At 43.9% G+C, this 16,954-nt stretch overlaps 1 protein-coding gene across 3 annotated transcripts in view; it reads right to left on the minus strand.

Annotated features, from left to right (window-relative positions):
* PRKCZ (protein kinase C zeta) overlaps positions 1-16,954 on the minus strand; it is a 572,887-nt gene that overhangs the window by 72,260 nt on the left and 483,673 nt on the right. For all 3 annotated transcript variants that reach the window (XM_082273173.1, XM_082273174.1, XM_082273175.1), the window contains 3 exons: positions 14,596-14,715; positions 12,936-13,015; positions 1,382-1,471 (listed from right to left, as the gene is read on the minus strand). In XM_082273173.1, the coding sequence (XP_082129299.1) occupies positions 1,382-1,471; positions 12,936-13,015; positions 14,596-14,715 (290 nt within the window). The remainder of the gene's footprint in view (positions 1-1,381; positions 1,472-12,935; positions 13,016-14,595; positions 14,716-16,954) is intronic.

Consider the following 16,954-nt stretch of genomic DNA (forward strand, 5'->3'; position numbering starts at 1 on the left):
TCACATTACTTAAGAAAGCTCTGTATTTTTTTATATTCCTTGCATGTTATTTGGTATTTTTGCAACATGAAACCTTACCACATTCACTAAGATCAAAGGCAAATTTTCCTACAAGCAGCTTATTTGCCTTTAGTAATAAATCCCAGTATGGCAATTGAATTTAAATATACTCATGCAAAGAAGGCATTTGATTTTCTCCTCTGAAAACCTTTTACCGCTGGTAGAAAAAAGCAGATTAAAAATGCACCTAAAGCCGCGTAATGCATATGTGCTTAGAAGCGTCAAGCTTTTTTAATTAAAGGATTCCATTGCCCAGAATATTCATTTATTCTGGCCACTGAAATGCATTAATGCTCAAATGCGCCTAGCGTTAAGATGTGTTTAGGACCGTCAAGCTTTTTTTCTGCTCAAAAGTTCCTCTCTTGAATGTACTGGTGATGTTTTTTTTTTTTTTTTTCCAGCCTCTAAACGCTCTAATATGCCTGTAAACATCTATGTGTGCATGGGCACCTAGGCTAGCAGAGGTGCTTTTACAGGCTGAAAAAAACCCCATCAAACACCTGTAAAAGTAGTGTTTTTTAAGCCATGTGCACGAGGCCTAAAGAAAATACACATTACAACAGACAGCCCTGTATAGTTTTTAAAATCCGGTAACCGCAGGGCAGCTGTGCCACCTTTTCCCATTTACCAGCCCTCCAGTAAAGGTCAGACATCATTCATGTACCCTTGAAAGGAAACTGAAGGTGGTCAATTAGCAATGCAAACCATTTTATACACATGGCCCTTCAGTCAGCAGTTCCCTTCTATAAATAAATTATATATATTAGGTGTTTTTTGGACATATGTTTAAAGAGAGAGAGTTTAAATACTTGGAAAGGCCCTAATGCATGCAAGGTACAGTATATTATGTATTTTACAGTTAAATAAGCAACAAGGAAAATCAATCCATGTTTTGCTAATGCCATCTAGGAATCATTGTAGTCTGAGCGCCATGGCATTCACTGCAGAAGAGTTCAGCAGGATTTCACACGTAGGTCTGAATAGAACTGTGTTCCTGTTTCACATGATGCTTTGCTTTACATTCTCTGATTTTCCTCTAGGAGTCAGCAAAGAGCCTGGCCGTCACATTCAAGAGCTCAGCAACTGGTGTTCCTATGACACCATATTACCCAGAACAAGAAGATTTTTATGCAGCCATTGGTGTGGTGTACTACTGCTATGCCTGCATGGAAAGAAGCAGTCCCTGTGTGCAAGGCTACATTTTGAATACAGTGTACATTTAACATGCATTGGGCTTACAGATCAATAAATAAGAAATCATATCTAACCAGAATTACAATAAAAAACATGCAAACATTAATAACGGATTGGCTCATCTTACCATATCCCAGTCTATGCTTCTGAAAAAGGTGTGTGACTTGATATCAGCAAATCCCGTCTGTGGTTGGCACCCCAATCTGTCTTTTGGATCCTTCAAAGAAAAACTCAGATTAGGGGTTTCATTTACCAAGACATATCATTTACTACACAAAAAAGTAACCCACAATAACACAGAAAGACTTTCGATTTCCCCTCAACTACCACTCACTGGGACAAGAAATAAAGGTAAGGCCCCATTCACATCTGATGACTGTGGGCAGACTCTTCCAGTGTCCAGACCCCCAGTGTCCAGAGATTTTGCCGAGGACAACTCCCCAGCCTGATAGGCTGGCATCTGTGGTGACCACTGTCCAATACAAGGGGAGGAAGGATTTGCCCAGCCAAAGCATGAAGTCCCCATATCAGGGACGTTTTCTTTCCCTGGCTCAGCCGGATCGGATTGTCCAGAGACTGCGGATTCTTGTTCAATTTGGCAAGAATCTCCCTTGATGGGACCTCATATGTAACTGTGAAAACTGAACCACCTGAAGGGTAGACACCATCAGGCCCAGCACCCGCATGCAAGTCCAGAGAGATTAAAATCTGATGGACAGCAGAAGACGAATTGCAGCCTGCAGTTTCTAGAGTTTGTCCAAAGGAGGGAGCACTCTGGCTAAGGCTGAGTCCAGAGTCAGACCCTGATAGTCTAGCTTAGTGGACGGAACCAGAGCAGACTTCTGAAAATTCAGAATCCAGCCAAACACCCTTAAGCTCGTATGGGGATTTCCAGGTTTTCCACCAGAGCAGCAGGAGACTCTGATTGCAGAAGGAGTTCATCCAAGCAGCTCAGTACTGTGATCCCCTATTGGCGTAACAATGCTAGCACCGGGGCCAACACTTTGGTAAAGACCCGAGGAGCAGAAGTGAGACCCAAAGGGTAAAGCCACAAACTGATAATGCTCCTCTCCCAGGGCAAAGCGGAGGAAGTGCTGGAGATCGACACATATTGGAATGTGAAGGTAAGCATCCTTGATGTCGATGGATGCAAGAAATATCCCCGATGCAAGGAAGCCACACCCATGGAAATGGACTCCATTCTGAAATTCTGCAACTGCACAAAGCAGTTCAGCGCCTTGAGATTCAGAATTGGACGCACCCTGCCTTCCTTCTTACTGTAAACAGGTTTGAGTAAAACCCCTGAAAACGTTCCAATGTTGGAACCGGGACCATCATTCTTTAAAGTAAAAGGTCTTGCACCGACCCAAAAAGAGCCTGTAAGCGGACCGGGGACAGTGGCATGTTGGAAGGAAGAACCTTACTGGAGGGCAAGAACAAAACTCAATCTTGGAGCCGGACCGAATGACCTTGTGGACCCACCTGAGGTGTACCAGGGGAGTACACAGGTTCGGAAACCAGCTGAGACGTCCCCCCACCCCAGATACGAGTGAGGACGCAACTTCATAACGAAGGGGCCTTGTCCGTGGGACTGAAGAAGCCTGCTCTTGACTTGCCAGACCAAGTTCGCTTGGATCCTCCAGAGGAGGCCCCAAGGGGCTCCGATTCCTTGTCAGTCGACCTTGAGGGATGAAAAAACTTCTTATGAGCCGTGGAGGAGGGTCTGCAACGAGGGTCCCTGCCCTTAGTAGCCTGCGGAAGAAAGGTACTCTTCCCCCCCGTGAGACATTTAATGATGTCATCCAGGGTAGCACCAAACAGGCGATCTCCTTGAAAGGGAAGACCAGTCAAGGCCTTTTTAGAACTCTGATCCGCAGACCAGTATTTGAGCCAAAAGACATGCCAAAGGACCACTGACGAAACAGAGAGCCGAGCCACTAGGGGAGCTGCATGCAAAGAGACATCACAGATAAACTGCAGCCCCTGGAACAGCTGGTCCACCAGCTCAGTAAAGGCAGGGGGGAGCCACTCCCCCTCCAGGTCATGGTCCAAAAGCCCAGCCCATTCGGCCAGAGTCTGCGACACCAGGGCAATGGTGAATATCGGCCGCCGTGCCGAACCAGCCAGGGTGTTCATATTGTGGGCCACAGCCTCTGCCTTCCTGTCAGCCGAGTCCTTAAAGGTCGGGGCATCTTCAACCGGAATCATGGTTGCCTTGTTTAATCTGGAAACCAGAGGGTATACCCCTGGTGGAACAGTCCACTTCTTAAGAAAGAGCTCCTCATAGGGGTATTGCCTAGCAAAATCGCTTAGGAATCCCCCAAGGTGACGCTTTGGTCTTCCCCACTATTTATTGACAATTCTGTCAAAATAGGAGGAGAAAGGGAACACCTTTTCTGCTCTGGATGGCTTGTGAATGCCAAAGAGAACCTGCACCTGCAGCAGCTTCAGCTGCGTCCTCCATCTTTAAGGTATCACCCACAGCTACAATCAATGCGTCCACCAGCGTCTTTTTGTACGCCGTTGCAGGATTCAGGGCCTGTGGTCCCAGACCCAGCAGGGTGACTCCCGTCCGCGGTGGCCGAATCAGATTCAGGATCTGAGGGACAGATGAGGCAGGGGAAGACTGGGGGGCGCTTTTTGCCAGCCCATCACCCAAAAGCCACCTCCACCCAAGACTGCCATCAGTACATTGATGGATGGATTGGGCCCTGCAGCCTCAGAGAAGGGATCAGATGGGGAGATGTGCTCCAAAGACTCCATGAGTCACCAGGGGGACCCCTCAAAAAAAGTGTAAAACACTGCTAAGGGACAACCCCCACAGCTCTGGCACCCCACCCGGTTGCCAGCCACAGAGCACCAATCGATCCTCAGTAGAGAGGGAGAGGACCCCACCGGACTCCGCACCCCGCAGAAACCAGGCACTGCAGCTACCAGGAAGAAGCTGCACTGCACGAATGACGATCAGGAAATTAAAAGATCCAGGAGTCAGCACCGGGGGATGAGGAGGGACTCCCACCGCCGAAATCGCTGCCCAGAGGGCTCCACTGTCATGGCTACCACTGTTTTCAATGGCAAACCACTGAGAAATGGCCGCCTGACTACACAAACATGGCCACCATGCATTAAGCACACAGGCTACAAGAAACTGGCGGCACCAGGAGGGATCCCTTGGCCTCAGAAAACGGCACAGGCAGCCGATCGTTCGGTCAGCGGCGGCACACCCCTCCGCCAGCACATCACTCTGCCCCCACCCTAGGCGGTGGACCAGGCCAACCCATGGCCAAAGCATCAGTGAAGGAGGGGAGCGCATGGGGGCGAGATGGCCCACAGAGACCACAAGACTGATGAGGGGGGTGCCATGGAGGGGCCAATGTCCACCCCAAAACCCTCCAGGGGGAGGGAGGGCAGTTATTAATACCAGGAACCAGGTGGGCATGGCTCCAAACAGAATCTCATCTCCTTCTAAATAAGAGGACCAGGAGAAATGCTGTGACTGGGGCCGAGACCCAGTCGTAAGCAATCTCACGAGGCGTTTAACTAGTAGGTCAGTCCCCGTCTGGTGGGGCTATGTTGCCGCCGACCTAGAGCGGAGCTAAAGTCTGCGCACGCGCTGGCAAGACTGGGGTGACCACAGGATCTAGATTATCCAGGCTGTCGCCCAGTCCGGCAGTTGATTTTAGATCTCACAGGAAAAAATTTTTATCCAAAAAGAAAAAATTGCCAGGAGCTGAGATTCCAGCAAGGAACTATGTCCTTACTCCTGACTAGGCAGAAAAAACCTGCCTACAGCAGAGAGAGGAAGTATACCCCCTGGGACTGCCTATAGTTATAGCCAGACTTTTTTTCTGCCTAGTGTCCTACTCCTGTAGGGGGCAGTGTAGCCAAATGGTTAACAAGATCAGGAGCTGTGTCAGGCAATGAATAAAAGAGAAATTATATTTACAGAATCACAATGTGATCCCCTTTTCTGTTCACCCATCCCTATGTAAGCGTATCTATTAACCATACCCAGAGGTGAAGAAAGTGGATGTCATCCAAAAGGACTGGAAGTATTTTATGTTTGGTGCTTTCCACCCCTGGAGGGTTCAGCTAGCAGGTGAGTGCAGGCCTGAGGAGGGAGCATGAGTGTTTTCTCACCCATTCACCTACTGATTATATCTGCACAGATTTTTAAGCACGAGGCACTTTGAATTGGGACTACTTAAATGCACGTATCAGTTTTTTATATATAGGCTTGTTTTTTTTTTATATATATATATATATATATATATATATATATATATATATATATATATATATACGAAATTCCTTTTTTACTGCACATGTGAACTTTATGCACTGGGCACATCAGCGCTTTATGTAATTATAAGTGTATGCATTTAATATAATAACATATGTGATAGGAAATACAATTGAAAGCAGTATTTTTGAAGAGACAGGGTGTGTGCTCACATTAAATTTACATTTTGGAGTCACGTCAAATTCTAAGAGGTGACACGATGGTTTGAGACATACATGTTACAACATTTAAAGAGATAGCACACAGTGTTTTACATATTTTAATCATTTTTTTTCCAATTAGTTTTTTATGCACATTACACACTTAGATAAGGCAGCGCTACTCATACCTTGTTGTATCCATTTTTGTCTGCTCCACTTTGGTGGGAGTTTTGAGATGGGGTAACAGCCACACTTTGGGCCCATAGCCAAAAATCTAATAACCTATTTAATTTCTATAATTTATAGCTAATTTCAAGCTAAGACCTGATTGTAGTAAGACCAGGCAAAAAAGATTTCCAGGTGCGATAACTCCTGGAAGGGGCCTTTCTTGCTTATAGCAAGGTAGGGATCACTGACTCAAAACCCCTCTATCTTTTAACACCTGGGTTTCAATAGCCATGTCATTAACCACAGGACCGGAAGGTTTTACCCCCTTAATGACGAGGCCATTTTTTGAGACACACACTGCATTACTTTAACTGTCAATTGCCCGGTCATGCACACGATGCTGTACCCAAATAAAATTGATGTCCCTTTTTTCCCACAAATAGAGCTTTCTTTTGGTGGCATTTGATCACCTCTGCAGTTTTTATTTTTTGCGCTGTAAACAAAAAAGTACGACAATTCTGAAAAAATAAAAATATTTTTACATTCTGCTATAAAACCTAGCCAATACAAAAAAAAAATATATATACAGTGGGTACGGAAAGTATTCAGACCCCCTTAAATTTTTCACTCTTTGTTATATTGCAGCCATTTGCTAAAATCATTTAAGTTCATTCTTCTTCCTCATGAATGTACACATAGCACCCCATACTGTCAGAAAAACACAGAATTGTTGACATTGTTGCAGATTTATTAAAAAAGAAAAACTGAAATATCACATGGTCCTAAGTATTCAGACCCTTTGCTGTGACACTCATATATTTAACTCAGGTGCTTTCCATTTCTTCTGATCATCCTTGAGATGGTTCTACACCTTCATTTGAGTCCAGCTGTGTTTGATTATACTGATTGGACTTGATTAGGAAAGCCACACACCTGTCTATATAAGACCTTCCAGATCACAATGCATGTCAGAGCAAATGAGAATCATGAGGTCAAAGGAACTGCCTGAAGAGCTCAGAGACAGAATTGTGGCAAGGCACAGATCTGGCCAAGGTTACAAAAAGATTTCTGCTGCACTTAAGGTTCCTAAGAGCACAGTGGCCTCCATAATCCTCAAATGGAAGACGTTTGGGACGACCAGAACCCTTCCTAGAGCTGGCCGTCCGGCCAAACTGAGCTATCGGGGGAGAAGAGCCTTGGTGAGAGAGGTAAAGAAGAACCCAAAGATCACTGTGGCTGAGCTCCAGAGATGCAGTCAGGAGATGGGAGAAAGTTGTAGAAAGTCAACCATCACTGCAGCCCTCCACCAGTCGGGGCTTTATGGCAGAGTGGCCCGACGGAAGCCTCTCCTCAGTGTAAGACACATGAAAGCCCGCATGGAGTTTGCTAAAAAACACCTGAAGGACTCCAAGATGGTGAGAAATAAGATTCTCTGGTCTGATGAGACCAAAATAGAACTTTTTGGCCTTAATTCTAAGCGGTATGTGTGGAGAAAACCAGGCACTGCTCATCACCTGTCCAATACAGTCCCAACAGTGAAGCATGGTGGTGGCAGAATCATGCTGTGGGGGTGTTTTTCAGCTGCAGGGACAGGACGACTGGTTGCAATCGAGGGAAAGATGAATGTAGCCAAGTACAGGGATATCCTGGACAAAAACCTTCTCCAGAGTGCTCTGGACCTCAGACTGGGCCGAAGGTTTACCTTCCAACAAGACAATGACCCTAAGCACACAGCTAAAATAACGAAGGAGTGGGTTCACAACAACTCCGTGACTGTTCTTGAATGGCCCAGCCAGAGCCCTGACTTAAACCCAATTGAGCATCTCTGGAGAGACCTAAAAATGGCTGTCCACCAACGTTTACCATCCAACCTGACAGAACTGGAGAGGATCTGCAAGGAGGAATGGCAGAGGATCCCCAAATCCAGGTGTGAAAGACGTGTTGCATCTTTCCCAAAAAGACTCCTGGCTGTATTAGATCAAAAGGGGGCTTCTACTAAATACTGAGCAAAGGGTCTGAATACTTAGGACCATGTGATATTTCAGTTTTTCTTTTTTAATAAATCTGCAACAATGTCAACAATTCTGTGTTTTTCTGTCAGTATGGGGTGCTATGTGTACATTCATGAGGAAGAAGAATGAACTTAAATGATTTTAGCAAATGGCTGCAATATAACAAAGAGTGAAACATTTAAGGGGGTCTGAATACTTTCCGTACCCACTGTATATATATATTTATATATATATATATATAAATATATATATTTTTTTTCATCAATTTAGACCGATATGTATTCTGCTACATATTTTGGTAAAAAAAAAAAAAAAAATCCCAATAAGTTTATATTGATTGGCTTGTGCAAAAGTTATCATGTCTACAAACTAGGAGATAGTTTTAAGTCATGTTTGTTTATTTTATTTTTTTTTACTAGTTATGGCGGCGATCAGGGATTTTTAGTGAGACTGCGGCGGACATATCGGACACCTGACACTTTTGAGGGGACTGTGACATTACTACAGTAATCGGTGCAAAAATACGCACTGTTACTGTACTGACAGGGAAGGGGTTAACATCAGGGTCGATCAAAGGGTTAAGTGTGTCCCTAGGGGATGCTTTCTGTGTGAGGGATGGACTCATTAGATGAACACAGAGACCTGTGTTCCTAAATAGTAGGAACACAGGATCCCTGTGTTAATCTGTGACAGAACCACAGTCTCCCTTGTTTACATAGTCAGACCATCGTTCTGTCTCCATGGGGAGCAATCATGGGTGGCCAGCAGACATCCCGTCCCCTGGACCTGCTGATTGGCTTCCCCTCTGACCAATCGGCGCATGCACCCCCACTGTCTATTACACGAATCAATGCACAGGTACGTCGAGCTGACCTGCCGCAGCAAAACTACGGAGGCTGGTTGGCAAGTGGTTAAAGCCAGAGATTGAGAAGCAGGATAGAAAATAGAGCGTTTAGAAGGCAGATTGGGTCTGATGGGAAGTACCAGGGTGGTCTGCTAGAAGTCTGGGTATAAACAAACAAATAAATCGTTGGTGCAAGACACCTGTCCCCTGCACTCTGAGTGGTACAATCCTCTATCCCGCTCGGCTACAGGCTTGCAGATGTCGAGAACTATTGAGACGGCAACTATGGAATGCTTCAGCCTTACAGCCCCTCACAAGACCACGGTGGTCTGGGAACACTAGAAATGATAAAGAAACACAAGGGCGCACCGGCCTAGTGCATTATCCTTTAAGCAGGTTTTATTAAAAATAATGGAATAAAAATACTCAAACGAGTTCTTGATAAAAGCACATCAAACAAAATGTATAATCCTCAGCATCGAGATTGGGATTGGATCGTCCCCAAGCTGTATAGGCTTACGCGTTTTGAGGCAGTGCCTCTTCTTCAGAGCCTAGACCCTTATGTCTAAGCCCATGCTTTATATATTGGACAATGACTCAAAGAACCAGATACAATTGGATAGGGACCCTCCCTCTCCAGGGCGTGTGCATGAGGTCCCAGCCCACAAACACCCATCCATTGTGATTGGATATCACCTCAAAAAAAGGTGGGGGGAGGGATGGTAGGTAGAGATGCTTTTACCTTCCTGGATCTTCCGTACTCTACTTAGCGTGATCTTGCTCCATAGGTCCATTGGTTTCCTGAACACCGCCTCTGGCTTTTCAGGGAGAGCGTCTCTTAGTGCTGCATCCTGCCTCAAAATTCTTCAATTGCGTTCTAGTACTCATTGGATATTAAACGCTTTAGTGCTGTAGGTAGTGCTGAACCGGACCCCCTCTGATCCTGCCTTTCTCTTACCATTATACGGGCCTTTAGAAAGAGAGGTATTGCTCTTGGTCGATGAGTTGATCTTACGAGTACCATCATTGCCATAGAGTAGCCAGTACTATAGGGGCTATTGGTTCCTCTTTACATTTTTACATATTCATGTATTTAGCAATGTATGTTTATGTCCAGGGCGTGTGTGCGGGTTGCCCGGAGTGCGTATTAGTGCTAAGAGCACTATCAATATTAATATCAATTGGTGTATCGCTAACACTCACTCTTTATTTTAAAAAGGGAGAAAACTTTTTCTAGTGGGGGTCAGCTCCAGGGTTACACCTATATACAATGTGGTATATAGGGTGAGCCCCAGGATCACACCTTTACATGATGTGGTAAATGGAGAGAGATGCAGCCCTTGTGGGGACGAGCAATGTAGTCCGGTAGTGCCTCTGGACTGTTTGTTTCTGTCTGTGCCTGTGGGGCTTTCCTATGGGGGCATTGATTGATAGTACGTAGGGAGAGAATGGCTCTATTGAGCTGCTGTCTGTGATGCTTTGTCTGTGATGCTTTGGAGCACACAGTGCGTCTCCAGGTGGGTGGTGCGCATCCCATTCATCCTCCTCTCATTTGCCTGAGCCTCGCCCAGCTGGGCGGGGCGCTGGATGGTCCCGGCTACGATTTGCCCATGGAGAAGAGGCGTGGAGCGCTCCACCCACTACCAGGAGCGGCGGTTTGCGTTCCACAGCCTATGGGGCACATGCAATAGTCTGACATGAAGGTTACTATCCCTACAATGCACGGAAAAGAGGCTTGGAGCACTCTGCCCACTTCGGGGAACGGCGGTATGCGTTCCACAGCCTGGGGGACACATACAAATGAATGATACTATCCCCATAATGCTGACTGCAACTTTGGGGTGCAGCGCAGTTTTGTGGTCTAGCAGCCCTGTGCATGGAATAGAGTGGGAAACTGTACATTCTGACCGTGGTGAGGAAGCAGCCGTGGATACCTCTGGGACTGCTTGGTGAGCCTTCCATTATGTCGATTTATTTTGGTATCAGTATGTATGGCCCCCTTCAATCCCAAGGTCCATGATATTGTGGCATCAGAATGCACATAGTCATCTAGTAGGTACAAGACTCCTCACTGCTGACATTGTTTAAGTGTTGTATAGGCTGGTGGGATGGGGATCATCATCATTACTATTATTAATTTTATTGATATGATTATTTCCATTCTTGATAGCTATGCCTTACATGAATCATATGCACTCCGCTGATCAGGACTGCCTGGTGCCTGTTTTCTGTTTGCTGTCTTAGTCTCTGGGTTCTGGCAGTAATATCAGTAGTAATATCGATATCTCTATTTTTAATTTTAATTCCTTTTGTTGTCATTTCTATTTACCCTTTTGTATATTTTATCATGCCTCTATGAATTTATTTTGATTACTACCTACCATCCCTCCCCCCCCCCCTTTTTTGGAGGCGATATCCTATCACAATGGATGGGTGTCTGTGGTCGGGGACCTCATGCACACGCCCTGGAGAGGGAGGATCCCTATCCAATTGTATCTGGTTCTTTGAGTCATTGTTCAATATATAAAGCATGGGCTTAGACATGCTTTCTAGGCTCTGAAGAAGAGGCGCTGCCTCGAAACACGTAAGCCTATACAGCTTCGGGGGAAGATCCAATCCCGATCTCGATGCTGAGAATTTTACATTTTGTTTGATGTGCTTTTACCAAGAACTCGTTTGTGAGTATTTTTATTCCATTATTTTTACTAAAACCTGCTTAAAGGATAATGAACTAGGCCAGTGCGCCCTTGTGTTTGTTAATAGTTTCTAGAAGTCTGGGTATGTCTGTATACCTGGTCCCTCTGGCCCAGCATGGTGTATATAGAATCAACGTTTTCTTTTCTTGCTATATTTTCCTGAACAAAAAGTAAGATTTACACTGCAGGGAAGGCAATAATTCGATTGAACTGAGGCTAGAGCTAGAGGATTCCTAGTTCTGCCAACAGAGGATGTTTGTTGTTGAATCTGTAATCTAGGATGTCCATATCTGTAATTCCCCATTTTTGGCACATCAGATTGAAGATAACTGGATGAAGGGGCCATTCCCGTTGTTCACTTTTTGGTTAATCTGAAAAAAGTGGCAAAAGTGAAAAGGCTGAACTTTTTGAAATTTTCGCTTGGTTAGAGTGGACAGGTGCTCTGCATTTTGAGGAGCTAGGGACTCTAAAAGAAGGTGGATTTTGGGACCCACCACTGTGAAAATAAAACCTTCCCACCTGTGATTGATCTCTTTTGAATAATATGGTTAAGTGCCTCTCCGAACAGATGTATTGCTTGGAAAGGCATACGTGCAGCTTCACCTGTCTAAGCTTTTAGTCAAAATATTCTGTACACATCTACACAGAAAAGTAGAGCAGAAGACAATTGCTGTAATTGTTGTGTACCAGCACAATTCTGAAATACAGTTAGCTACAGTTTGACATACTGAAATTGCAGCAAGAGCTTGTTGCAGAGCTGGGCTCATTAAAGAGCGATTTTGTGAGATTCTCAAACCTTATATCTGCAGAATCTTTGAAGGAAGAAACATCCTAAATAGGGATAGTGAGGTGTTTTTTAGGACAGAGACTGCAGGACCAAATACATAATAGTCCACTTCTTTGTGAACTTTTTTCCTACACAATCTGTCAGCGATTGTTACATTTTCCCAAATGCTGAAACATTTAACCATTAGCCTGACAACAGATTCTAGAATACAAATAATTATGTACAGTTGGGAATAATTAAGTATTAGATAATCTATACAAATTTGACTCACGGTAGCAAGCAGAGGGTTGGCCGCTCATTGGTAAGCATGGTGCACTATCACGGTTGCATACTATACCATGCTGTGAGCAAAATGAGGACAGGTTATGGCAAGCACCCACAGATCAAATCATGACTCTTCATTTTCCTACAAAAGGGGTTATAAATACCTAGGTAAAGCAGGACCTTGTAAATTCTAGTAAAATCTACAAAATGTTTATTTACATGGGCCAGTGTCATTATTTAAACAAATACAAAGCCCTAACATTTCAAATATTAAGCGTGACTTGGTCAGTCTCTCATCGTATGGCTACCATTACTGTATGTTAGACTATGCCAGTCCCACCTTTGTTGCTGACATTAAAGGAAAAGACACCTAGAGAGTGTACTGTTTTCAACCAGTCTGGGCTACCAGATTTGCCTTATTTATGTAAAAGTATTACAGATACTCTTAAAGACAAAGATCAACTCACCTTGTTTAAAAAACCTTTTAATACATGGGAGGCTTTAACAGACAGGAACCTTGGGATCCGAATTGGCTTCTCTAAGATAACTGGTTACATGCAAATAAAAAACAAGATAAAAAAAAGCTCTATAAGTTCTAATCCTGCAAAATATTATACCACAGGGGCTACATTCACACCTTTGAATTTTAGTGCAACGTGTTTAAATAACATCCCCCTAGCTGCATCACTTGAAAACAAAAGTGTGACTGTAGCCTAAAGAGTAACCAAATGTAACAAAATAATGATGCCATGATATCAAAGGGCTACTTTAAAAAGTAGTGTCCTACTTGGTGTGGATTGTCTGATTAACTGCTATCATGACATTTGAATAAGCAGATAAGTCCAGTGATATAAACCAATACAACATTTCACGGTTACACCCATCAACACTGACAGATCCAGCTAGTGAAAAATCTTAAGTAAGCAGGATTTTGATATATATGCTTTTAATGTTTGAGCTCTACCCTAAAGCAAGTGTGTCATCTTAGGCAGAGATCTATACAATGTTGAATTTGTTGTGAAAGGCATTAGTCTTAGAAAACGACCCCTCCCCCCTTTTTCTTGCACTGCATGCTTTTTTTTTTTTTTTTTTTTTTATACACTTAGGCAGAAACTGAGTTATTAAACTTTTATTCTGGTATAATAAAAATGCTGACCAATGTCATTGTATTTAACGGTCTATTGTCACTTCCATACCAGGTCCCCCTCAATATTCAGCTCTCTAATAGGCCAGTATCCTCATAGTATCGAAAGCTGGCACATCCACCCCTGCCTGCAGTTGCTCCTTGTTGGCCAATCACTAAGTTGGACAACCTCATTTTCTGGGTAAAAGGGGTGGCCAGCCTTCTACAACATAAGCAAGTCCTGAAAATTGGCCTGGGAACCCATGGCACACTTGCAGATAGCTGGAGCCTGAAGGTGCAACTACAGATCATGGAGCCTCATAGCAAAATTTTGATTGGGCCACCCTGAAAACCTCTCTCTCTGTGCCACCTGGCAGTGTCAACTGAGACAAAACTGTCATTGATGTTAATATAATGTAGGTCTAAATCAAAAATATGTAGCAACAGAGCTTTCAGCATAGCCAGTACAGTAAGAACCAGTGCTGTAGATAGAAATTATCAAGTTAATAAGGGGGCAGCAGTGCAGGAAATAACTCTCAAACTTAATTTTCCAGCAACCTTCTTTGTTCTCAGTAGCTTACCAGTCTTTCAGCATCAGCTGAACGTTAAAGGCGAATAAGATCTCAGGTCAAATTCTAAGCCCTCCAACCCTTTTAACCACCTCAACAGCAAGTTCTGAAAGAGTTGTGGTAATAATAATAATATTTTATATTAGCACATAAACTGATTAGTGCTCCTCCAAACAATTACTCTGTAAGCCTATTAGTCTTCTTCATCCACCCTCCAGAGTAGCTGGGTTGGCTGCTATGGCTACAGGTACATGTAGACATCACTTGAGGTTATGTGTTTAAAGAAAGGTGTACTTCCAGCCACCTATTAAACATGTCATCATGTGTTTAACATGACATCAATAGCATTTTTGAATAGTGAGGCAGGTCACCCAAAAGCTAGTTGTGCATCATCTAAAGTTCAGCCAAATAAACAGTCAAGTGACTTATACAAACCTTGGAAAAGATAATCTTCAGTGTTCATGTCTGGATTGTCTGTAATTATATCAAATGGGGATCTACCGGCCATCATCTCAAACATAAGGACCCCAAGAGCCCACCAGTCCACACTAAAGCCTGCAATGCAAAAAGAGGACCATGTCAGATGACAGAATATTGAAAAAGCTACTTTCAAGACCACATGAAATAATTCAGTACTAAATATAATACTGTGAAGTAAGAGGACAGACTCCGTTCGTCCACTAAAAAATATTTCAGTGGGGTTTTGCTTTTTCATGTAAAACTCATTAGAAGATGAGGTAGCAGATTCTCTATATTGATAGCATGGAGCCACAGGTCAATAATTTGCCAAAACTCATGTCTCAATGCTCCCACAGCTGGCCCGATTCTAAAAATGTGAGCTACAAGACTGTCTTGTTACTCCTATGGCTTCAGTAATTTCCAAGTACTGACCCAGATCGAGGATCCAGCTTGTGAATTCAGAACTTCTGATCTGTATACATATTTCTGATCTGTCATTCACAGTAGTAAGGCAAACTGGATTTATCTAAGAGGCCAAGCGAATATTCCGACACCCTGTATATTCAGCCTACATACAGTATTATACAGATCTCTTCAAAGGACACCAGGAAAAATAAAAAGACAGAGGTGCAAACCCAATCAAAAAAAAAAAAGCTGGCAGCATGTGCCATTCATGCACAGCCCAGTGTATAGCTTTGTAATGGAATGAAGTAACTCCTGTGTGCATGCAGGAGAGTTACATCATCCCAGTCCGGCCATTTAAAATGGCCAAGAGAAGACAGAAGCTCTGATGACAGAGAGCAGAGTGGCCATTGCAGCACTGGATGGGGGTTGCTTTGCAAGGTAAGACTGCCATAATGAAGATCTATGCAGTGCATACCTGTACAGCAGGGATATGCAAACTGTGGCCCCCCAGCTGTTGCAAAACTAGAAATCCCATCATACATCTGCCTCTGGGTGTCATACTTGTGGCTGTCAGAGTCTTGCTATGCCTCATGGGACTTGTAGTTCTGCAACATCTGGAGAGCCAAAGTTTGGATATCCCCGCTTAACCGCTTAAGGACCAGGCCTTTTTCTGACAAGTGTTGCTTACAAGTTAAAATCAGTATTTTTTGCTAGAAAATTACTTCGAACCCCCAAACATATATATTTTTTTTTTAGCAAAAACCCTAGAGAATAAAATGGAGATTGTTGCAATATTTAATGTCACAGCGTTTAGGGCTAGAATTATTGCTCTCGCTCTAACAAATCGCAGCGATACCTCATATGTGTGGTTTGAACACCGTGTACATATGTGGGTGTGAGCTTAGAGGTATGGGGTGCTTTAAATGTATTTTTTTTCTTATTTATTTTACATTTTATTTTTACACTGTCCCTTTAAAAAAAAAAAATGATCACTTTTATTCCTATTACAGGGGATGTAAACATCCCTTGTAATAGAAATAAGCAGGACATGTCCTCTTTAATATGAGATCTGGGGTCAAAAAGGGGGGCACCTCTCCCGCTGTCCATAAAAGTGATACTGCGGCGAATCCGCTGCTGGGACAACTTTTATGTAAAAGAGGACCGTCCGCCCTGTAGGAAAATACTGAGGTTTTGGCAGCTATCTGCTGCCATAACACCGGTATTTAACGTAAAAGCAGCGACGTAAAACTACGGCGGGAGGTCCGGAAGCGGTTAAAGTAGTTGTAAAAGCTTAAGGTTTTTTACTTTCATACATTCTATGGATGAAGGTAAACAACCTTCAGTGTGCAACTCCCCCCTCAAACCCCCTAATACTTACCTATACCTATACTTACCTTCCCAAGGCTCTCTATTCTGCTCAGATGCAGCAGCAGGAGCCAGGGGGCAAGGCTATGCCGTGCTCTCTGTGTCTTATGGATGCAGAGTACCAGCTCTAAAGAGAGCACACACAAGTGCCCCCACAGAAAAAGGCTTACTATGGGGGCACTCGGCAAGGGGGAAGGGCCCAGAGCGCCAGTGAAGAACCTAAGAAGAGGAGGATCTGGGCTGCTCTGTGCAAAACCATTGCACAAAGCATGTACGTATGACATGTTTGTTATTTTGCTTATGGATCGATATTCGTCTGGTACAGCAGGGACTGACCGAATTTCAAATCATGTACAGAAAAGACTGTTTATACACAAGTCAATCTAATGATAGAATTGTGTACAATCAGCCTGTCTGGTTTTTGCCGAACGATGAGTGCCGCCAGCTATAACCAGCAACTCTGGTAATTGTATTTTGACTGTGGGGAAGTTTCCCCTCCATCAGAATACAAAACCACAGCGGAAAGGATTCCCCCATCCACATCAAATGTGGGAATGGGGGAATC

Source organism: Pelophylax lessonae (assembly GCF_965119305.1).
Source record: "Pelophylax lessonae genome assembly, chromosome: 12".
Lineage (NCBI taxonomy): Eukaryota > Metazoa > Chordata > Amphibia > Anura > Ranidae > Pelophylax > Pelophylax lessonae.